Source organism: Ptychodera flava, chromosome 10 (genome assembly GCF_041260155.1).
Source record: "Ptychodera flava strain L36383 chromosome 10, AS_Pfla_20210202, whole genome shotgun sequence".
Taxonomy (NCBI): domain Eukaryota; kingdom Metazoa; phylum Hemichordata; class Enteropneusta; family Ptychoderidae; genus Ptychodera; species Ptychodera flava.
Window position 1 is genome coordinate 1,164,301 of NC_091937.1, and position 26,628 is coordinate 1,190,928.

The following is a 26,628-nucleotide window of genomic DNA, read 5'->3' on the forward strand; positions in this document are numbered from 1 at the left end:
TTGATAGCTGATTTCAGTGGCCTGAGAAAAAAGTGGAAAAAATAGTTGCAAAAACACACAATCGAAGATTTCATCATAATTTTTAATATTTCACAATAAGATCATCCCAGAGAACTTGTCAACAAAAGCTATCTGAAGAGTAGTTTTTTGAGAATCAAATTCTCTGACCAAAAATGGCAAAAATTGCCCCCAAAATGCAAAATTGCAGATTTCATCATAACTTCAATATATATCATTAACTTCATCTGTAGGAACCTGTATACCAAATTCCAAAGCTATCAGACAAGTAGTTTTGGAGAAACACATTAAATTTTTGACCAAAAATGGTAAAAATTGCCCAAAAAATACAAAATTGCAGATTTCATCATGATTTCAATATATCATTTAGTTCATCTGTAGAAACCTGTATACCAAATGTCAAAGCTATCAGACTAGTACTTTTTGAGAAACACATTTTTGACCAAAAATGGCCAAAATTGACCCCAAAATACAAAATGGTAGATTTCATCAGAATTTGAATATATCACATTTTGCTCATCCCTATAAACCTGTACATCAAATATCAAAACTGTCAGACAAGCAGTTTTCATTAAACAAATTTTTTGACCGAAAATGACAAGAATTGCCTTAAAAATAAATATTTGCATATTTCTGCACCATTTGAATTATTTGAAATAGATCATCCCTAGTGACCTATGTACCAAATATCAAAGCTATTTGACCTGTAGTTTTGAAGCAGACTTTCATACAAATTTCACCACGATTTGAACAAATCTAACTGAAGTAACCCTAAGTAAACTGCATATCAAATTCCAATGCAATCGGACGTGTGGTTTCAGAGAAGAAGATTTTTTACCAAAAGCAGCAAAACTTGCCCCCAAAATAAAAACACGCAAATTTCACCACTATTTGAATAAACTTAAGTGAGGTCACCCAAAATGAACTGCATATGAAATTTCAAAGCAATCGGACTTGCAGTTTCAGAGGAGAAGGCAATTGTTGATGGAAGATGGATGACAATTAACAACAGAGGAAAATCAGCCTATTTGATATACTCCACATCGCTGACAACCAAGGTAAAAAGTGACTCCAAATTTACCAAAAACTGCAAAGCTGATGCTGAGATCAACTTTATCTTGATAAATAGAAGCCTGCATGCAATTCAGACATCTTTGTCAAATATTTTCCCCTGCTAGCAACTTTTTTGACTGTTTCTCATTTTCACAATTCACTGTCCTCTTTTTTGCCCACTAAGATACAACTGATTTTCAAAAGGCAAGTTTTATGAAAACTGATTTAAATGGTTATGAGTAAAACTGAAAGGACTCTCATTTCAAACTTAAAAACTTAACTGCCAAATATAACCATTTCTTCTTGAGTATTTCAAGAATGAAAAGTAAAAAGTTCACACAATTTGACCTTGCCAGAGTGAAGTTACGATATACTTTTGAAGTCAGATCATATTCTTTTGAAATGTTGAAAAATAGTGTCAATGACACTGTGCTCTCATTTTACAGAGATACTAAGTATTACACACATGACATTGCATTCTCACAGGTTGATTACTAAGAAAATTCCTTTGCAAGTCCAAATTAATCTTATACCCCAGCGATATGAAATGCTCCATCTCATAATGACTTTTACATATCTGACAGAAAACAACCCTTAAGGATCAAGACTATCATTTTTTACAGCAATCCAACAAATACTTTGGGAGAAAATGATTTTTTGACAAACAATGGGAAAAATTGCCCCAAAAATACAAATATGAAAATTTCACCACAATTTGAACAAATCTGACAAGAACCAACCCTAGGATCATACATACAAGTTTTCAAGGCAATGGGATGAGCGCTTTCAGAAAAGAAGATTTTTTGACAAAAAACAGGAAAATCGCCCCATAAACACAACTTTCAAAATTTCACCACAATTTGAAGAAATGTAACGTTAGTCACTATAAAGAGCCTGCATACCAAGTTTCAACCAAATCTGGCCAGTGGTTACAGAGTTTTAGCAATTTGCAGGATTTTTCCTTTTTTTCCCCTTCATTTGCATATTTTTGACTTTGACATATTTATTTCAACAATTCACATCTCCACCCCTGGGTGCACCTGTCCACCAAATACTAAGATGGTAGGTGCTGCAATTTAGGAGTTTTTAATGTGGACGGACATACATCTGCACATACTAACTAACATACATACATACATACATACATACATACATACATACATACATACATACATACATACATACATACATACATACATACATACATACATACATACATACATGCATACATTTATTTTTACAGCTTTTAACCTCCAACGGCCGACAAACTTGTCAATATCAGCTTGTTCAACTTGATACTACTGCTTATAATAATATAAAGGAGAGTTAATTACATTCTAATTAAAGTAAACAAGACTTGCTTATCAAGATTTACGTTTAAAAAAACAGCATATCCGTCAGGTTATAAAGAATCTTCAGCTGGTTATCAGTATTTTCATCCTATTAACCAAGCACATTTTAACTTTCAAATTTGCAAGTAAGTTCTGTTGAATAAGTTGAGCCTGTAGGTACTCAGAGAAAGCACACAGAAGAGACAAATGTTTGCAACTTAAGAAGTTCAAGGTCATCAAAAGCATTATAAGGAATCATGTAACACTTTCATTGCACTGTTTACACAGATTGAATAATTGCTATAAATAGCACATGAGGAATCTTACAGCTCAGCTTTACCATAAAAACCCTATCACTTTGACCACTCTTTTAATTGACCACTCTATTTTTTTACTCAAAAAGTAATTTTATTTTATCCTTACCAAGTCAACCATAAATGGAAATTGTAACTTTCTCTATCTCTATTTATTTTACCAAACTATCATGTCAAACTACTATGAGCAATTTCTTTTAGATAACATACAAAGCACAATATATGACGGTTTAGAATATGTCAAAGTTGGGATTCAGGAAAGTTGCCTTTACATGTTTTAATCCTCCAAGATGGTAAGCATTTCACTATGATAGTATGAACTGTCAAAAAAGTTGAACTTTCTAATAATTCCACACTAAAATTATTTTGGCTTTGTTGATTTCCTAATTAATTCAATTATTTAAAATCATATTAATTATTTTTTTCTTGTGAATTGATAGGGTTTATACAGTACAAGAGTTACATACAATGTAAGTCAAATTCAGTTAAATATCAATTACCGTCTAACATTGCATCATTCCTATAAATAGCACCTCAGCCTGGAACAGCACAATCATAATCTGCTCATTCACACGGGCAGTACCTGACTTTGAATGAATGACCTACTACATTTCACCTATAATGTACCAAATTTGAAAGCATGGCAAAAAGTACACAAAATTTGCAAATTTCGCCTTGAGTTCACAGAGTTATCTTCAGGTCAATCATAGGAACCTGCACACCCAATTAGAAAGTAATGGCATACACAGTTTCAAAGAAGATTTTAACCAAAAATGGTAAAAATTGCCCAAAAATACAAATTTTGCCATAATTTTGATGAATTCTATTTTGAGTTATCACAAGGCACCTGCACGCCAAATTTTAAAGCGATCCGACCATTGGTTTCAGAGAAATAATTTTTTACTAAAATGGCAAAAAAAGATAGAAAAAATTCATTAAAAATAGAAAGCATCAAATATTGACATCAAATGTATATGTTTAAATGAGTTGGGCCTAAGGTACCTAAAACCCAAATATGACAATGATCAGATGGGTAGTTCCTGAGTTATTGATTTTTGACCATTTTCGCCTTTTTTTTCTACCTCATTTGCATATCTATGAGACTACAAAGTTCATTTTAACAACGGCACATCTACACCATATATGGCATCACTACACAAAAATCAGTTTTTGCGTTGGACGGACAGACATCCCACATACATACATACATACATACATACATACACAGACATCTCACATACAGACTTTTTTCAACCATATAACCTCCTAATTGCCATATATGTATGGCAAATTGGAGCTAAAAATGGGGGAGAAGAAATGAGCCTGGATATTATGTGATTTGTATACATTAATACTTCTTTTTAACCTACCTGACAACAGATTGTAAGATTAAAAAGTACAGCCTCCCAATATATAAATCTTTCTGAAAACTGAATGACATTTTGTGAAAAAAAGTGATGATGTGCAAAAAACACTGTACGATGTGCAACGCAACATGCCCTTTCTTCTACTTGTCTCTTTGAAGTGCAGCACTTCACAAGGAGATCTGTAATCACCAATTCTTCCTACAACACCTTTAGGTTCACAATTGTCATCCTCAGAAAATGATGTCAAAATATTTAAAATGATTTTGAATTTCAGATAAAAAGAACATTTCATAGGATTTTACTTGATCCCCATCAAGACAATTGTTAATCTTTCACCTACTCTCACATTATACTAAATAGCCGCAGAATAAACTTACAAACATTAAGAGGAATGTCATAATAAATGAAAGATAGAGGAATACCTTCCAATGTGGGGGGGAGGGGGGGGTCATCCGGAATTATCCTGGATCCAAATTTCTCATTAGTTGTTGTGCGTCTTACATAGAAAAGTTGCAAAAATTGGTCTGCCATAAAAAAATTAACCTCCGCTTTGTTTTCTGGATCAAATTTTCCGACAAATTGATACCAAATATGACAAAATTATGTTCACAGCCTTCGAAACTGTATCACAACATATCCTGGGTTGGTGTAGGTCATTTAAGGTCACAAACTGAGAAAATTACCTAAACTATATGTAACCCCAGTTACGAAGTAAGTCACGTGATTTGATCTTCCATCCCATCTGACAGTTAAGTAATCAGATGGAATTCCTTGATTGCCGTTATCTCCCACAATGCACTGCGAGCAGACAGATACTGCGTGGAGTGGTGGCTTGTGCGGGCAGAGACTCGGTCTAAGGGAATTAGTTCTTCTTGCCAGTAACCAAGACGACGTGGTTGGTCTTTTTGCATGGCTTATGAACTTCTAGGTAGGTTTTCACATTTGTTGCAATACTGAATTTGTAACGTGTTTTCATGGTGTATTTTTGAAGTTTGAGACCACACCCATTGTGAGGCAAATTGGAGAGGCCATGTGCTTTCCCGATTGGACTGTGAGCCATTCTGAATCTCAAGCTTCCACAGTAATAGATTGATTTGTTTAGTAGTTTTGTACTTTTTGTTTTGATTCCTGAATACCAATAGTTCAACAGAAAATGAACTTGTTCACCTTGACATAAAGTGACTAGAATGGCATTGCCATGCCATGGATTAAGATCCAGCTGATATCACGATCTGCTGACTCAAAGAGCTTATGTAACTTGTAAGTGCTCTTCTCTTTTTGCATGGCTTATGAACTTCTAGTTTCCCGACATACCAACCCATTGACGGAAACGTTTGGACTGCTAATGAGTTAATCCCAAAGGAGATCTGTCTGGAGGACGTTTTGTGTGAATCAGTTTCCCACCCGAACTGGAAGACGTTACATCACGGAATTCGTAAACGTAGCAACAGGATCGACGTGGACGCTGAACCCTGAACAATTCTGGAGAGTGTCTATTGAGTGAACACTGTAAACGATACGAACTTGGATAGGGGCGTGTCTAGAGTTTCTGTCTGTTTAAACAGTATTGCCGGCTAATCATTGTAGACTTTTTATCATCATTAGTGTGTAGTGAAATAAACCTCAGCATAAACTGCAACTCAAATTGTACGATAATCATTCTTTCCTTTGTTGTTGATTGGATAATATGAACTTGGGTCCAGGTTTAGTTGACTGACAGTTAACTACCTGGGTTACATATACAAATTCGGGGTTTCCCAACACTTTGAGCAGAAAATTTATTTAATAACATCACTCGGGACTTTTATACAAAATTACAAAGCTATCAGGCAAGTAATTTTGAGAACAAGTTTTCTTAACCAAAAATGACAAAATTGTCTTAAAAATTGTGACAATATCACTGTTCGCTCCCATATAGTTATCAAAACAAGTCAACAATTGTATGAAACATGGACATACATATACAGACAGACTGACATACACAGACTGGCACAGAGTGATGACATTGACCCCAAGTGTGCCTTGGCCCATGGAGAGTGATAAAGATATAACAAACAGCTGAATGTAATGATAAAATAGTTAAGTATAGGCTTATACAGGCACTGAGAGTGAATATGTTACAGCAATTTGATTAGTTTCTTTTCCTTTTCTACTTCTGTGATAATATTTAAGACAATCAATCTGCAAGGCAGTTTATGTATTGACAAATATGTTATCTTTTACAAGCACACAGTAAACTGTTCTTGATTTTTCATTTACAATATTTGACATAGACTGAAATACATAACATGCAACCAATGTTTACACTTTGCTAATACACCAGATACATGGAGAAATTTCAACATACAATCAACTCATCATCAACTCAGAAACCCTACAGGAAAAAGTAAACATTGTTTTCTTCCAGAACAGCTGGTACATCCACATCTGGAACAACTTACAAACTTAACCAATTACGCAAGGATGATGTCACAAGAGATAAAGTTAAACTGTGGTGAACTTGACTATTCCTTTCAAATCCTTACCTAACTTGACATCTTAAACTAAAATACACTGCATGGTTAATTGTGCACAAAAATACATCAGGGTGGACCATTTGATAAGGGATGGTGTCTGGAAGATCGATGAGGTACATTATCTTTTTTATCCGATCCATTGTACATTCTTTTTTCCCCACTCTCCCACCTTTTCTTTTTGTCAAACCTTCTCTGGCTGAATTTTTTATGGCATTTGTTTGGAATTTTTTCAAAATCTGCCAGGATTTTTTTACCGCATTTCAACACCAAATACAGTTTACCATATCAAATGCTTACTAAATTGCCACATTATATACTCTTAGTTCCAGTAGATATAAAATTACAAAAAAAAAATCTTAAAAATACAAAATGAAAGATATCCCAGTAAAACTGAAAGTTTCGCAAAGTTGTCCCAAAAATTCAAAATTCCGGATTTCAACTTAATTTCAATATATCTTATTAACAAAAACCCTAAGGACCGGTTTACTAAATATCAAAGCAATCAGACTGGTAAATTTTGAGAAACAAATTTTTTGACCCAAAAATGAGAAAAATTGCCCCCCAAATACAAAATTGCAGATTTCATCCTAATTTTAAATATATCTAATTAACATAAACCCTAGGAACCTGTACACTAGATATCAAAGCTACCAGATCAGAAGTTTTAGGAGAAAAAAAATTTTGACCAAAAAAGGCAAAAATTGCCCCAAAAATAAAAAAAAATTGCGAGTTTCAACATATTTTCAATACATTATATTGAGATTAATCTGAGATACCTGTATACCAAAAACATGTATCAAAGCTATCAAATCAGCAGTTTTTGGATTAAAAATTTTTTTATCAAAAATTGGGAAAATTGCCCCAAAATTACAAATATGACAATATCAATACAATTTGTACAAGCATGACTGAGGTCATTCTGAGGAACATGAATATTAAGTTTCATAGCAATCAGACGAGCGATTTCAGAGAACAAGATTTTTTGACTAAAAACGGAAAAAATACCCTAAAAATACAAACATGCAAATTTCATCCCAATTTTTGCACACATAATGTAGAATACCTAAAGAAATCTGCATACCAAGTTTCAACCAAATCTGACCAATGCTTACTGAGTATTAGCCATTTGCAGGATTTTTCCTTTTTTCCCCCACATTTGCATTTTTTGGCACTGACAAGTTCATTTGAACAAATTCACATCTCCACCCCTAGGTGCACCTGTACACCAAATACTAAGACAGTAGGTGCTACGGTTTAGGAGTTTTTGATGTGGACGGACTAACAGACATACATACATACATACATACACACAGACGCCATTTTGCCACCTTATACGAATACCTCCCATTTGCATATATACATATGCATATATGGGAGCGTAAAAATACAAATTTGTATATTTCAGGACAATTTCCACATATCTAAGTGTTGTCATCTCTAGATATCTGTGTACCAAATATAAAAGCTGTGTGTCCAGGGGCTTTAAAAAGAAAATACTTTTTAAGATTTTTTGACCAAAAATGACAAAAATTGCCCACAAATTGTAATTTTCACAATTTTGTCATAATTTCAACAAATTAGAAGAGAACACCCTTGCAAACTTCCAACCCAAATTTGAGAGTGATTGGGCCGGGCCAGCGATTTCAGAGAATAATTTTTACTGAAAATGAGAAAAATCACAAAAAAATTCAGCAAAAATACAACATTAAAAGACATCTTCACGATATTCATAAAACTGTATAAGGTTCACCTAAGGTACTTGCACACAAATTTTCAAAGCAATCGAAATAGCAGTTCTTGAGTTATTAATTCTTGACCATTTTCACATTTTTTAAGCATAATTTTGGCAATGCGGACTTCATTTGAACAAAATCCCATCTGTAGTCCAGGATGCATCAACACACCAAATACCGAGCTGAAAAGTGCAGCAGTTTGCGAGTTTTTGATGCTGACGGACATACTATACGTACATACATACACACACACACACACATACAAACGCCATTGACTTCAGCTTATATGATAACCTCACATTAGTATACCAAATATGAGCTAAAAAGGAGTGCCGATACTGGCCTGGCAGCTGGAGGTACCGGGATTGTGTCTTACAAGAGTTTTTACATAGTTTTCCATTGGCATAATTGTCAAATTATCATGTTAATTTTAACAAATTTCAACCTTGAAAAATGTCACATAATCACAATAGCACACAGTCAGTGTATGTAAAATCTAACTGATCTTGTAGAAACAAATCACTCAGAACTCAAGCATTCATACAGAAAGACAGAAAATAAAAGCAGGACTTTTTTGCAACAACTAGAATTTTTAATGGTGTCACTTGTGAGAATGGAAAGTGAACTTGTCAATATGACTGACAGCAGTGTCAAAATGTGGTTGTCTCCACAGCTATGAAAAGCCATAGGGCTCAATATAACCGTCATCATCATAGTCATAGTCGTCATCATAATCATCATCATCATCATCATCATCACTTAAACATTATTGATACTTAACTTGGAGGAAAAGTTGCCAATGAATAAACAATTGTGTAAGTATATCACTGTGACAAGACAGAAGTTCCCATTACTTGGCTACTTGGTTCTGCTCATTGACAAAACAAGAAAATATCTGTATTCAGATTCAAAAAATGTCACACTGCTGGTTAACACTTTGGTAGATCCGTATGAACACAGTATACAGAAGAGTATACTTCCTTAACAATTACAAGCATACATTATTGTGAGACTATGAATTTTCATACAAGTTGCACATTTCCAGAAACAGTTTTCATTTTTCAAAAACTGTTCTTACTTTCATTTCACTGAATGACTCTTAACAAATCCTGATGTTAGATACCCAAGTTGAACAAGAAATATTACAATACTTTCTTGAAGACAAAACTTCAATTCTGAAAAATTTTAATTGTCATTACATCTGAACAAAACCTTGATTTCTTGAGTCAATCTCTCAATACTTGCGGTTCATAATCATTGTCCTTGTTGAATGTTAAGCTTTTGAAACAAATAAATAGGAGTACTGCTTTGTGGCTGAAAATGAAAAAACCAACACACGTCATAAGAGGGGAAGCACTACATGCTGTGCATCCCAAATGATAAATAGGCAATGGCAGTTCTTGCATGATAAATAAACAATCCTTACAAATATTCTTGTAACTTGGGGCAAATGATGTTTTGATATGTTTTTGGTGATAAAAATCTGGCAAATGCATCTATGATAACAGTTCTGTGAGAGTTGCAGTATAATCATCTTGTTTACAGCGTGGTTCATTAGCTTTCTTTCACAATGACATGCTGTCACAGTGCCTTTGGTTCTTTGCTTGGTCAAATAAAATTTTTTGGAATTTCTTCAAATCCATCTCTATCAACATACTAGACGGTAAATGAAAAACACCTAATGTACCGGGGTATTACAGAGAATGCTGGCATACCAATGGCAGTACTATAGTGGTTTTGAAGGCATGCTGCTCAAATGTTTTCCAAGGATTTCATCAGTGTAAACAACACAAAATCTCTTCTAACAATGGGCCTTGTCATCTCACTCTCTGTTCACAAACCTTTAAAATCTTCAGAACTGAACAAAAGCAATGCATCAAATGTCATCATTGTCCAGGGAGTAAGAGTTTGTATGGCAATGTCGTTTCCTTACATCTACTATTACTATGCTTTGCATTACTCTGTATCAGTTGTCTCTTCCCTGAAACACTAAGCAATGTTTAACACAATACACTGGGCTTTGAAATTGTGCTGCCATATCAAATACAAGAACTTGATATGGAAGAACTTGAACAATATTCTTGTGACTAGCTTGGAGACAATATCCAAAAGCAATATGAATTTTTCTCAGTGTATGAAGGCATTGGAGCAAAACCAAGAAGCTAGAAATGGACTGGATGGTATATCAATGGTAACACTGAAAAGGCTTGACCACACATGTTCTAAGGTAAACAAATATTACTTAATGCTAAACATTTGAAAAGAATATATCGTGCAGAGATTTTGTAAAAGACAATGTGTGTTTTCAGCCAATAAATTGGAAAGAAATCAAAAAGTAATTTATTGTAATAGTCTAATCCCATGTGGTAGTTATCATAAAGTTGAAATATTGCCATTTTAGCAGATGTCCTAATACCAGTTTACCAAATCTTGTCAGGTATGTATGAATGTCCGTTGTCTTAATCAGTCGTCCACATCAAAGTTTTGTTCTCCTAAAAGTCTTGAGAGTTGTCAGATGTTATACTGTTATCTGTGTCATCAATACCTATCCTTGAACATAAAATAAGTCAATTTTTGATCAGTTATGGCCTTAAAAATTACATTATTAAACTTATCAGTTCTGTTAAATTTTTGAAGGTTTATGAGAGGCATTGCAAGGTATAAACAGTTCATGGAAACAGCATTGAAGCGTTAACTAATTCTGTCACAGGCTGTCATGTTGTACATTACACAAAAAATTGGAAGCGGCTTAATCCTACTGACATTTTTTGATCAGTTGTACTTGAGAGACTCTGTAAGTTTTCAAAATGTCAGCGGTGCAATTATTCAGCTGACATGTTCTTGTGTAACTGTTTTTCAAACAGGCAACTTCATTCAGACTTTGATGAAATCACCTGAGTTACAGTCTCAGTAAATTTCATCGAAGAAGCACTGCCTTGCAAGGTATCAGTTGGACTCCCATTACAGCGCATACATCATGTTATATCAACAGCTGATTGCCAAATGTATCAGGTTAATGCAGTTGCATGGTGCAACTGAACTCAGAATTAGTACCATCATTTCAGTATACTTTGTCCACTGAAGTCGTTGGTTGGGACAGTGGACAGGTTTGGCTACACATTTTACGTGAACGTGAACGCGTAACGTCATGAATTTCTGCAATGATGTCATCAAATTGTGCGTACGTTCTCCAGGTACACAGAGCCGGCGTCACGTATTTACAGAGAGACAGGTGTTTTCACGTAATTTCTAAACGTGTAAATTTATTCTCATCTTTAGGTATCAAAACATGATATAAACTGTGAATCATTCATGCACATTGTTAGTTGGATATATGATAGTGACATCCTCAAAGATATTCATGTATTTTCGTTATTTTTTATGTGAAATTTTGATTCGCGGCATATCTGGTAACCATTGAGCTATCCCTGTGATGTGGAAACAGACTACAGGGACGCGAGCCAAGCTGAATAATTTCTTGCGCGTGCCACACGAACTGGTGACATAACGCATAGCCAAACAGATTTTTGCACGCGAACGTGTATGCCAACGCCAAAAATGGATTCTACGCATTCACGTTCACGTAAAACATGTAGCCAAACCTGTCTAGTATTACAGCTTCTACTTTGGCAAGGTTGACACATTATTTTGAAACACTGCTAAGAGACTTGGATGTTGTCATGATTAATAAACTATACCCTTTTATCTTATACATGATCCAAGTGAACTGTTACATATATCTTCAACAATATTGTCTGGTAAAATGGCAAGAAAACAACTTACACATTTTATGTTTAATTTTGTTTAGGATGATAAACAGAAGCATTGGGATCCAGGGAGGATCCAACATGGTGGGTATCATTTTCAAGGTTACAGAAACTAGCAGAATAGCGTGGTGTGACAGAACTGACAGTTGAGGTCACTGTACTTGGATAGCTACTGCTTGGCATTACTGCCATCACCTCAGCAATCTTAGATTTCAATTCATTGATCTCCATGTCTTTCTTTTCCAGTTGACCTGTCAAAAAGAAAAATACACACAATAAATTAGAAATGAAAGACTGCTATGTTGTTAAGGACAATACCTTCATCTTGTACTATTTGTATATTTCCAATCACAGACCAAACTCACATGATACAGTAATCATTTCATTCTTTTCCAACTGCATAAAAAAATCTAGAAAAGACATCATATTATGATGTCTCTTCTAGAGGTAACAGCAGTATTTCTATCACTGAATATTTAGTTTATTGTTCTTCTTTCAACAAGCTATGGATCTGATACAAGTACAGAAAGTATACAGGCCATGTCATCAAATGAGACTTATTAGCTTGACATTGAAATTAAACTGATGTGTCAGTATCCTGGTTTCAGTTGCTGATAAAGATTGTTAACCCTTTGAGTGCCAAAGTCACCTTTATAAACTACATGTATACTCCTGTCAATTTTTTTCAGATTTTTGTGAAAATTTTGATAGAAAACTGTAGCCAATGAAATGTGCTGTCCATTTAGTCCAAAATTATAAAAACAACATGTCATCATTGATAACACAGTCCCCACTTGTTAATGGATACTTTAATTACAAGTCCTCGGAGAGGATAGAGTCTGCTTCATTAATTAGGTCTGTGATAAAAAATACTGCAATACAGATGGGGCTTAATGGCTGAGAATCAGTTCCATGGTGGTGAAAACAAAATCAATGTGGGCCGCCATCCTAATTACAATCAAAGTGAGACTTGAGTGGACACCGTGGGTAATAAGTATGTATTAGAGAGATGGTGCAGTGGCAAAGAATGTGAAATTTTCAGAAGAGTTACTTTCAGAATGTGCTTAGGAATACAATTCAGAATAACATTCAGACACTCACTATGTGAGATAATATTCTGTATATTCCAGAAGAGTCCTTTCAGAATGTGCTTTGGAATACAATTCAGAATAATATTCAGACACTCACTATGTGAGATAATATTCTGTAATTCTAGAAGTAACAAGTCATTGACAATGACATAGTCCCCACTTGTAATAGGAGTATTAGTCTTGATGGGGCAGGGAAATGAGGTCATTAAGAAGTATCACTGGAGTGTATATGTTCAGATCTATGGACACATAGGTCTATGTCATTGTTCCCATTTGAAACAAGAGGCATGTCTAAGTTATGGTTCTAAATCGGAAAAAAGATCAGACCTCTAGCTGTATTGGCCTGCCAAGAAATACATATGTGCATAATAAATGAGGTACAAGATGTGACATCTTAAGGTCTACTATCCTATCAAAATTGAAGCGTAAAGAACTTGTGGTTACTGAGTTATGCATATATATGCATATTCAAGGTCAAAGGTCATCAAGGTCACGTGACATTTTGAAAAAAAAAACCCATTGTATTGCTAATTAATCCATATATGCCAAAATTCAGACCTCTAGCTCTATTGGCTTGCCCACAATTATATATGGGCATAATTAACGAGGTAAAGCATGTGTTGTCATAAGGTCTCCCATCCTACTAAATATAAAGGACATAGCACTTGTGGTTACTTATTTATTGACATAATCGTGTATTTTAGGTAAAAGGTTATCGAGGTCACATGACATTTTGTCAAAAAATTCTATCCTATAGTCTGTCCCTATATACTAAAAATCATACATTTACCTCTATTGGCTTGCTCAAAATTAGATATGCACATAATTAATGAGGTACAATATGTGGCGTCATAAGGTGTCCCATCATACCAAATATGAAGGGTGTAGCACTTGTGGTTCCGAGTTATGGACAAATATGTATATTTGAGGTCAAAGGTCATGAGGTCACGTGACATTTTTTCAAAAAAATTGTATTGCTAAGTTATCCCATATACCAAAAATCAGACCTCTAGCTCTATTGGCTCGCTCAAAATTAGATATGTGCATAATTAATGAGGTACAATATGTGGCGTCATAAGGTGTCCCATCATACCAAATATGAAGGGTGTAGCACTTGTGGTTACTGAGTTATGGACAAATATGTATATTTGAGGTCAAAGGTCACCGAGGTCACGTGACATTTTGTCAAAAAAATTGTATTGCTAAGTTATCCCTATATACCAAAAATCAGACCTCTAGCTCTATTGGCTCGCTCAAAATTAGATATGTGCATAATTAATGAGGAACAATATGTGGCGTCATAAGGTGTCCCATCATACCAAATATGAAGGGTGTAGCATTTGTGGTTACTGAGTTATGGACAAATATGTATATTTGAGGTCAAAGGTCAACCAGGTCACATGACATTTTGTCAAAAAAATTGTATTGCTAAGTTATCCATATATACCAAAAATCAGACCTCTAGCTCTATTGGCTTGCTCAAAATTAGATATGCACATAATTAATGAGGTACAATATGTGGCATCATAGGGTGTCCCATCATACCATATATGAAAGGTTTAGCACTTGTGGTTACCGAGTTATGGACAAATATGTATATTTGAGGTCAAAGGTCACGTGACATTTTGTCAAGGCGTCTGAGATATCTGCGTGAACAGATGGACTCACATGGATGGACTATTAACGGACTTACATGACCCAATCTATGAGCCCCCTGGACTTATCTGTGGGGACTAAAAACGTGTCACTGCATCCTTTTGCAATATGAATACGATGAGAAACTAAATTTTATTTTTCTTGGCCTTATACATGGGAGTCTATGGACTGCCTTATACATGGGAGTCTATGGACTGCCTTATACATGGGAGTCTATGGACTGCCTTATACATGGGAGTCTATGGACTGCCTTATACATGGGAGTCTATGGACTGCCTTATACATGGGAGTCTATGGACTTCCTTATACATGGGAGTCTATGGACTGCCTTATACATGGGAGTCTATGGACTGCCTTAAACATGGGAGTCTATGGACTGCCTTATACATGGGAGTCTATGGAGGTGAAAATTAAAAAGTCCTCTAACACGGCCAAATTTGATCGCATTGTGAAACAAATCAACGTGCATCTGTATGAGGTAGAGTACTATCCTTTACCAAGTTTGAACGAAATCGCTCCAGGCGTCTCTGAGATATCTGCGTGAACGAAAAAAGTCATAAAATATGCAAATGAGCAATTAATTAATAAGCCACACCCACCAAAATCTAATCAGATCTAAGTCTCATCATGATAATACCAAATACCAAATTGCATGACATTGGACCTAAGGGTTCTTAAGTTATGAGTGGAACAAAATCTGTCTACGGACGGACGGACAGACGGACGGACGGACAGACGGACACACACACAGACATTGTGGCGACATAGGACACCTTTGGTGCTTCGCACACGGTGTCCAAAAAGGTTATTAAATGAGTCAGTTGGTAATTAATCGATAGGATGTTGCACCAATTGACATGCATATTTGTTACATAACTAAATGTTGTGCATCATCTCATCATTGAGGATCCTGATGTTTACAATAAATATTGAAGAAGTTAAATAAGGAGTGACATACCTTGTGCTATTTCCAGTTGACGTTTGGCATCTCCAAGGGCAGAAAACAAATCAAGTTTGAGACGAGTCTCAGCACTGAGACTGTTTTCAAGGTGGGCATTTTTATCTTGCATTACCGACAGATGTGACATCAGAATCTCAGTTTCTTTTAAAGTTTCTTCTTTCTTACGAAGAAGCTGTCAAATTCAAGATACAAAACAAACCATGATTACAGTAATGACAATTATATGTACAATGGAAGGGATTTCATAGTTTTAGTGTCTTCATATTGACTTTAGTGTCATATTTTATATGGATGCATCTTATGACTCCTATGCTAAAAACACTAAAGTGAAAGTCCCAGGAAAAATTTACATATATCAATCAACTCAGTTTTTTTGTAACATCCACACATCGATAAATTTTGGATGACTGTCAGTTATTAACAATATATCAATTTGAAAACGAATTGAAAATTTATGTTGGCCATCATTTTCAATTTACCTCTATTTCCTTCTCCAATTTTTTCAAGACCTCGTCTTTTTCTTTATGTTCTTTTTTCAAAGACATAATTTCCTCAGTGAGATCCATACGGCGAGCTTTGCAGCTGTCAGAACATTCTCCCATTCTGTAAATCAAACATTACTAACACTGAAATTATCATTAACAACAAAGGCAATAAAATAACTCACTTAATATACAATTTCAAATGGTCTCTACTAATACTAACTACACAGTGTTGGCGCTAGGAACTTTTTCATTGTAGCCACAGTCTGTTAGTGTGGCTAAAATGATAAAAAATTTTTTAGCCACAAGCAATTTTTATTAGCCACACCCAACAAATCAATTTCACATACAAATTGCACAAACCCTATTTTCAATAACGTTTGTACTTTATTATCCAAATGTTGGGCCAGGGCTGTTGTACATACACTTTAATTCCTTGACAGATAAACTGCTGAGCACATTTTCTGCCAATTTTATAGCTGCAGATAATAATGACGAGGAGCACCGTGAAACTCCAGGTCCTTCGTGAAAGTTGTCTGTCCTTCAATTAAAAAAATATTTATTAAACAAAAATTGGTCTTAACTTCGTTCAGATCTATATTTCATGAATGCTGGTGAATAAATTGACCCCTCTCTGTATAGACAGGGACAAAAAAACTTCTGTTTATTTTTAACCTTTATTATGACACAAACAACAAATAGAGTTCTTGGAACAAAACTTGCACAATATGTTATGAAAAAATCATCAAAGTCTAATCATTGGCCATAATTGTTCCTCTGTTTTATTTTTTACATGATTTAAAAACTGCTTTATACCGTTATCTGGTGATCTGGATAAAATTACAGTGATTGCCTGACTATGCAAAGCATTGTCCATAAAGTATCAAAGAAAAGTATTGGTATTAAAAAATTGCTTAGTTTTAAAAATTTATTAAATTCGCAAACTCAGTGAAAAATCAAAAGAGCAGTTCGTCAATATGACAAATCTATGATCAACCGACTCATCTGTAGGCACACATTTTATACTTCCATGCACAGACAAAAACCTTGCTGAAATTTGTTCGACCATGGTCTAGACCGTGGTTCCGTCTGTCTTTGTTCTCTTCTTGGTGGTTTCCTTATTTCCTTTTTTTTCGTAAGCTATTTTAAACCTAGTTTCTTTCCCAGAGGAGAACAATCAATAAACTATTTGTAGTTGACAATCGTAGCTGCCCGCAAGCCGCATCGCATCGTACCGTGCATTCGTAACACATTTGCATTGTTTGGGTATCTCGAAACTACCCAAACCATACACGGACCGGAGTATACAAACTGGGGATCTTGAAACTTTTTCACGCATGCTCATTTAAGCTCTGGGCAAAGTCCAACTCCATCATTTTAGTCTGTCAGTTGCATGGTCAGGAACTCTGCCGTCGATCATCGGTTGACATAGGACAAAGCAACGAATTAATTTGTTCAAAGGCTAGATATTTAAATGACTGAATATTTCGATAGTCTGACCGATCTAAGGGTTATTTTGATACGTTAAAAGTGACAGAACCGGCGTGATTAACGATGGTGCACGCTGTTTGGATGGCTGCTAATAGTGCTATGCTGGCTGGCCTGAACTCAAATTACCCTTCATGCTTGCATCCTGACGCAACGTACATGGTCAAATGTTTCGTACCATGGTTGCAGCGTTTGTGCTGGAAAATTTGGATTGCGGAAAATAACGTAGACTTATTTGTAAAAACGACTAGTTGTTAGAATAGTAGGCTACATAAATAATCCAGTACATATTTTGGATCGATCACAATGAACACCCGCATGCCGAAATTCTTGGTCCTTCGGGAAAACCGTCGGTCTGGGATCCCAGGACTGACGTGACTTTCGAAGGCGTCTACGGTCTAGGGTCAACACAGCACCAAGTCAAGAGCTTTCGCCACGCGTGGTGAAGGCGTATCAATTTTTTTTCACCACACCGGACATTTATTCGCAATTTGCGACTGTGGCGAACGTTAGCGCGAACCCTGCTACAGTCAAATTATAGACCATGGCAAGACTGTTACAGCAATATATCTTTTGACAGTATTTTCTATTTCTTTTGTCATAGATGTAATTTGCTCATAGAAAACCACAAATGACATAGGAATACTAAGCCCACCATATGTCTGGTATACATACAATACCTTTCAACTAAAAACTGATCTGAGTAGACTTTTGATAATTGCTCACACAACCATCAGTCAATTAAAATTAATGACATAAAATCTCATCAGAAGCAATGAAAATGTCAAAAGATGGGATCTGTTCCTACAATGTTTAATTATTTTATCTTAGCAGTCAGTGAAATGTAACATGTATGACAAGATCATGAATGACATCTGCTTGTTGACAGAAGATGTCTCCTTTATCTACTCTAACAATCACTGCAGTTTGGATTGACAAAGTGAATGAACAATCATTTTATTATTGACAGTGCACACTTGAACAGAAGTTTGCAATCAAACTTTTAAACTTCAAACATATAACAACGGAGACTTCAAAATTTTTATTATTATAATGCCATAAATTCTACAAATATTTGCAAATGACATCAGACAGCAAGTAAAATTACCATGCTTCTCTACTATTTTTTTAAATGTAACAGATGTGTTACTCAGTCACACCATTGAGAAGACTTTTATGGGCACTTTAAATAGTTGAACACACATAATTAAATCTAAAGCAGTATGTAATGTTAGGAATAGGGTCAGTCAAACTACAACCATTAAGCAGTATGTGCTTCGAAACTGAAAAACAAATTTTTGCTCAACTTTCCTCACGTAAACTTTCAACAATTCTTTCAAAGTCAAGAATGGAAATTGGCGTCACAGTGGAAATTATGGTACTGGAGGAAAAAATTACTTAACCAACACCTGAAACTCAAATGGCTTCACTCCAAGAGTTTCAAAATGAGCCCACACAAGTGGTAGACAAGAAAAGCATTGTAAAAAATTTTAGAGTCAAAATATGTGTCTCTGCGGCGCATAGTACAATGAATTACCTACAATTCTGTTTAATTTGTACAAATGAAGGTTACTTTTCTTATAACATTTTCTGCTCTTAATACATACAGGCAATAACGTTCATGCTCAGTAATTGAGTAATAATATCTAGTAACAGTATGCTTAGATATTTCGGTAAAAATTCAAAATCTACATTAAACAAGTCATCGTTGATGACACAGTCCCCACTTGTTAATGGGTGCTTTGATTACAGGTCCTCAGAGAGGATAGAGTCCTCTTCATTAGGTCTGTGATAAAAATACTTTTGAATAAATTCGCTTGATACATGTCTGAGTTGTAGTTCAGGACATGAAAAAATCGTAACAAAATGGTCGCACAGTGGCCATATTGGATCGCATCACAAAACAAATTGATGTGCATAGCTATGACATTGGTCGATGTCCTTGTACCAACTTTGAATAAAATTGGTCAAAACATGCGGATATGCCTGAGAAATGGCTCTGTACATGAAAAAATCGTAATAAAATGGCCGCCTGGTGGCCATATTGGATCGTATCACAAAACAGATTGATGTGCATATGTATGACATAGGTCAATGTCCTTGTACCAACTTTGAATAAATCGGTTGAGATATGCCTGAGTTATGGCTCTGTACATGAAAAAATCGTAATAAAATGGCTGCACAGCGGCCATTTTGGATCGTATCACAAAACAAATTGACATGCATATCTATGACATTGGTCAATGTCCTTGTACCAACTCTGAATAAAATCTGTTGAAACGTGCCTGAGTTATGGCTCTGTACATGAAAAAATCGTAATAAAATGGCCGCCTGGCGGCCATATTGGATCGTATCACAAAACAAATTGACGTGCATCTGTATGACATTGGTCAATGTCCTTGTACCAACTCTGAATAAAATCGGTCAAAACATGCCTGAGTAATGGCTCTGTACATGAAAAAATCGTAATAAAATGGCCGCCTGGCGGCCATATTGGATCGTATCACAAAACAAATTGATGTGCATATCTATGACATTGGTCAATGTCCTTGTACCAACTCTGAATAAAATCTGGTCAAAACATGCCTGAGTAATGGCTCTGTACATGAAAAAATCGTAATAAAATGGTCGCCTGGCGGCCATATTGGATCGTATCACAAAACAATTGATGTGCATATCTATGACATTGGTCAATGTCCTTGTACCAACTTTGAATAAAATCGGTCGAAACATGCCTGAGTAATGGCTCTGTACATGAAAAAATCGTAATAAAACGGCCGCCTGGCGGTCATATTGGATCGTATCACAAAACAAATTGACGTGCATACTTATGACATTGGTCAATGTCCTTGTACCAACTTTGAATAAAATCGGTTGGAACATGCCTGAGTAATGGCTCTGTACATGAAAAATCGTAATAAAATGGCCGCCTGGCGGCCATATTGGATCGTATCACAAAACAAATTGACGTGCATATCTATGACATTGGTCAATGTCCTTGTACCAACTCTGAATAAAATCGGTCAAAACATGCCTGAGTAATGGCTCTGTACATGAAAAAATCGTAATAAAATGGCCGCCTGGCGGCCATATTGGATCGTATCACAAAACAAATTGATGTGCATATCTATGACATTGGTCAATGTCCTTGTACCAACTCTGAATGAAATCGGTCGAAACATGCCTGAGTAATGGCTCTGTACATGAAAAAATCGTAATAAAATGGCCGCCTGGCGGCCATATTGGATCGTATCACAAAACAAATTGACGTGCATCTGTATGACATTGGTCAATGTCCTTGTACCAACTTTGAATAAAATCGGTTGGAACATGCCTGAGTTATGGCTCTGTACATGAAAAAATCGTAATAAAATGGCCGCCTGGCGGCCATATTGGATCGTATCACAAAACAAATCGACGTGCATCTGTATGCCATATGAAGTAATCCTTGTATCAAGTTTGAATGAAATCGCTTCAGGCATCTCTGAGATATCTGCGTGAACGGACGGATGGACGCACGCACGCACGCACACACGCACGCACGCACGCACACACGCACGGACATGACCAAACCTATAAGTCCCCCCGGACGGTGTCCATGGGGACTAATAACCATAAAAGTCACATTCTGCGGGTACTACAAATGCCATACACTTGGGAAGCATGTTATGACAAACTGAAGGTGTCAATCTCTGAGAAAAGTTAGCATGTAAATTTCTTTTGTCTTTCTGTTTGGAAAAAATCAATATCCCTTGTTTCATAAAGCAACATTATCCTGTTTAGGTAAGGACACAATCAGTGGAAAATTTTACAAAATACTATCTCCTCTCTTAATCAAGCATGATTTTCTTAATCATTAAAAGTACTGTCAAGAGCAGTGTACTCATATTTGGTTTGAATTGGTCCATCAAGAAATATTTAAACCAGAAAAACAAGAATGACAAAAGTAAATAAGGTCTGAAACTTAGGGTACTGGAGGTCAACTTTAGGAACAGGCTTAGCAGAGGAATGTTTCAACACAGTCCTTAGTCTGCCAATATGTATCAGTTCATAAACAATGACAGGGAATGAATAAAGGTCAGTGGAGTAGCCTGTTTCAGTCACTGCCACCACTCCTACAAATAATAGGTACACTGCATACAAATAGGTTAGAGATTACAGAATCTCCAACTCAGATGTGTGGGCTGTTTCAGTTAATGCCACCACTCCTGCACATTTGCAGGATTTCCCCTTTTTCTTACCTCATTTGCATATTTTCGACAATGACATGTTCATTTGAACAACGTTACATCTCAACCCCTGGGTCTACCTGTACACCAAATACTGTGATAGTATGTGCGGCGGTTTGGGAGCTTTTGCTTGTGACGGACATACATCTGCACATACATACATACATACATACATACATACATACGCCACCAACTCAACATATAAGCTCTTTTTGGTATTTATATACATACCAAATATAAGTTAAAATGGCAATTGAGAAGAAGGTGTGCTTAAAATTACATTTTCAGAATTTTTAAAAAAACATAGGGCCAAAGTCCCTGAAGCTACTATAGACATGGATACAAAATTTTTCCTGACTGTATGAAATTATCTCACTAAGGTCATCCTAGGGACTTGTAAACCAAATATTAAAGCTGTCGGACCAGCGGTTTTGAAAAAACAAGCGACTCAACAGTTGACAGAGCTCTGCTGTGTTATGTAGAGAATTACCTTTTGTGACACATGTATTGATGAAGAAGGTGGATATCTTTGATAGCTCATTTCAGGATGGCCTGACCAAAAATGGAAAAAAAAATTCTGTAAAAATACAGATTTGCATATTTCATCACAATTTGAACAAATCTAAGTTGGGTTATCCCTAGGGACCTGTATACCAAATAACAAAGCTGTCTGACCAGTGGTTATGAAGAAGATTTTTTACCAAAAACGCCTTTTTTGGTGCTAATTTGCCTATTTTCAACAATATCAAAAATTAATAAAAAGAGTTTCTCAAAATCATATAGTTTATCCACACAACAAATATCAAATCAGTAAGTACTGCAGTTCTCAAGATATTTGAGTGGACGGACGCCTCACAAACGGACATACATACATACATACATACATACATACATACATACATACATACATACATACATGTACATATGGTACATACTATATTAGTCTATAGTAGCTAATAAACGAGAGTTAATTACATTCTATTTAAAGTAAACAAGACTTGCTTAAATCAAGCTTTACGTCATAAAAATACAGCATATCTGTCAGGTTATAAAGAATCTTAAGCTGGTTATTTTCATCCTAACCAAGCACATTTTAACTTTCAAATTAACATTGTAAGTAAGTTCTGTTGAATATGCTGAGACTGTACGTACTCAGAGAAAGCACACTGAAGAGACAAATGTTTGAAACTTAAGAAGTTCAAGGTCATCAAAAGCATTGTTAGGAATCATGTAACACTTTCATTGCACTGTTTACACAGATTGCATAATTGCTATAAATAGCACATGAGGAATCTTACAGCCCAGCTTTACCATAAAAACCCTATCACTTTGACCACTCTTTTAATTGACCACTCTATTTTTTTCCTCAAAAAGTAATTTTATTTTATCCTCAGCAAGTCAACCATACATGAAATTAGAACTGTCTCTATCTCTATTTATTTGACCACCTATCATGACAAACTATTATGAGCAATTTCTTTGAGATAACATACAGGGCACAATAAATGACGGTTCAGAATATGTCAAAGTTGGGATTCAGGAAAGTTGCCTTTACATGTTTTAATCCTCTAAGATGGTAAGCATTTCACTATGAACTGTCAAAAAAAGTTGAACTTTCTGATAATTCTACACTAAAATTATTTTGGCTTTGATGATTATTCAATTATTTAAAATCATATTAATTATTTTTTCTGGGTGAATTGATAGGGTTTATACAGTACAAGAATTACATACAATGTAAGTCAAATTTTGACCAAAAATGACAAAAAAATTCCTTAAAAATACACATTTGCATATTTCATCACAATTTGAACAAATCTAAGTTGGGTTGTCCCTAGGGACCTGTATACCAAATAACAAAGCTGTCTGACCAACGGTTATGAAGAAGAAGATTTTTTACCAAAAACGCCTTTTTAATGCCTTTTTTTGGCATTAATTGCCTATTTTCAACATTATCAAAAAATTAAAAAAACTAGTTTCTCAAAATCATATTTTTCATCTACACAACAAATATCCAATCAGTAAGTACTGCGGTTCTCAAGATATTTGAGTGGACGGACGCCTCACAAACGGACATACATACATACATACATACATACATACATACAGACTGACGACGGACGCCGGACGGATACCCATCCCAATAGCTTCTATAGACTATAGTCTATAGTAGCTAACTAGTCTATGAATTTGTCTATGAATGTGAGACATGGTAGAATTTCCTGAGGAATCTCCAATGGTACAAATAATAATGAATCATGGGATATCTCTAGTACAGTGCAGAGCATTTATCATAAGTTAAAGGGGCGAAGAAACTTGTCCGAAATACACACCAATTTTTGAGAATGCGCTACAAGTAGTTACCACATGCAACAAGTCATCACTGATGACACAGTCCCCGCTCGCACCATTAACCCTTTTCCTGCCAAGTCGGTGAAAATCCGCTTGAAATTCGGTGTAGCCAGAATCTAAGCACTGGTGACCGTTATTCTCCCAACCCGGTGGAAATCGGGCCCTTTTTGGGTACCCCCTTTCCTGCCAAGTCGACGGAGGAGAGGTTTTCTGACAAGGAACGCCTTTTCTCCTCGAAATGGGTTCGCAGGGAGTCGATAGACAGGGAAAGGTGCAGAAACCTGTCCGCCAGTCCCCCACACCCGAGGGGGGCTGGTTTTTTTTTACCGCTTTTTAGCGGACTTGGCAGGATAGCATGGTGACGTTTTCTGGCGGAGTTGGACGTACTTGGCTGCCTGGCACTATAGAGATTGCTGCCGAACTTGACCAACTCGGCAATGCTAATCTAGAAGGCTACCTCTTGCAAACGACTTGGCAGATATGCCGATGGTGCGAGACGAAAGTCACTTATTCAGTTGTGCGTGACTGAAAATGAGAACGTATTTTTGACGGGACGGCTCGACTTGTTCCTCCGATGGAACGGATATGAACGACTCGGAAATACCATTACAAACTGGTGTCCGACGTACTAAGCTGGGCTTCAGCTCTGCAAGTTCAAGCCAGGCAACGTCCTTCACCGCCTTGGCCGTGCCATTCAATGGACATAGCTTTGGATTTTTTATTTATTCCATCGTCCGAAGTATTGGCTCTGGTTTGCAGGCAAACGTATCCTCTTGCCGACGCATTGGTAACTACGTACGCTGTTTGCGTACAGAGAATTCAAAAGGTGACATAAGGTCAATATGCTACGGGGATACCGCCTGCATTTAGCAGGGACTGCTTTTGTTATGCAAACCAGCTAGCAGTACAATATGGCTGCCAGGCATGTGGACACGTCGATGGCTAGAACAATGGAAGCATATTGCGTTGTACCATGAATCGCAAAAGTGAGACTGACGACTTGGGTGTAGTGACTGGTTATCACTAGTTAGCTGCAGCCAAGCCCTGTCGGTACAAACCTGTACCTGACTGAGGACTACTCGATTAAGTCAGTAATGAACGGTAACACTCGTAAACCAACTCCCAACTGAGCTGGCTAAACTACGTGGAGCTGTGCTTCAATGGCTCAGCCATGTCGTTAATACAACGGCACAAACGTAGTTTTTGTGCTACACTGCCAAGTCATTGAAGGTACGTATTCAATTGACCCTACCCTGGGGAAACAGGACAGGTTTGACGGTGCTGCTGCACCCCTAGCACGACCCTCAGGGTCTCTGACTAACAGACGAGTGAGGTGATGTTTGTGCCTAGCGGACGTGCGTAATACTGAAGGAGTTTATTTCCGAAAAAATAAACATGAAACGGCAATAAAATGACGCACTCCCAGGGGCAAACAAAGCCGGTGACCTCAATTTTTTTCTGCAGCAACCCTTGAGCTCCTTCCCCTGTCTACGGGCATGTAGAAATTATCGAAGTCTAACACGTATAAGTACGGCTAAAACAACCCTGAAAATGGGCGATTTCTGCCAAAATGCCTGGCAGGATAACATGCAGGAGAGCCAATCTTTTGCAGGCACATATTATGGGGCGTTTTTCTACTGACTTGGCAAAATAACGGACAAGGGCGCTCGGCAGGAAAAGGGTTAATTGACATGCACATGCACACCACAATACAATGTCTGTGAGCCAAGTTTGAACGAAATCTGTTCAGGGATAGTGAAGCTATGGTTCAAAAACATGAAAAAATTGCAACAAAACGGCCGCCCAGTGGCCATATTGGATCATATCGCGAAATAAATTGACGTGCATACATATATGCCATAGTACTTTATCTGTGTACCAACACTGAATGAAATCTGTTCAGGGATAGTTGAGTTATGGTTCAAAACATGAAAAAATTACAGGTGGCCATATTTGATCGTATCACGAAATAAATTGACATGCATATGCAAGAGTACTTTATCTGTGTACCAACATTGAATGAAATCGATTCAGGGATAGTTATGTTCAAAAACATGAAAATATCGTAACAAAATGGCTGCCAAGCAGCCATATTGGATTATATCGCGAAATAAATTGACCTACATATATATACCATAGTACTTTATCTGTGTACCAACACAGAACAAAACAGGTTCAGGGGCAAAACATGAAAAATTCACAACAAAATGGCCGTCCGGCGGCCATATTGGATCGTATCGTAAAATAAATTTAGTGCATATGTATGGCAC

The 26,628-nt window shown here is 36.3% G+C and overlaps 1 protein-coding gene across 1 annotated transcript in view; it reads right to left on the reverse strand.

The window, feature by feature from the left end:
• Nucleotides 1-8,902: 8,902 nt before the first annotated feature.
• The window catches only part of LOC139141707 (macoilin-like), a 59,975-nt gene continuing 42,249 nt past the window's right edge, over nt 8,903-26,628 (reverse strand). The window contains exons 9-11 of the mRNA XM_070711315.1: nt 16,287-16,410; nt 15,805-15,979; nt 8,903-12,350 (exon numbers count right to left, since the gene is read on the reverse strand). Coding sequence (XP_070567416.1) covers nt 12,127-12,350; nt 15,805-15,979; nt 16,287-16,410 — 523 coding nt within the window. The 3' untranslated portion in view covers nt 8,903-12,126. The remainder of the gene's footprint in view (nt 12,351-15,804; nt 15,980-16,286; nt 16,411-26,628) is intronic.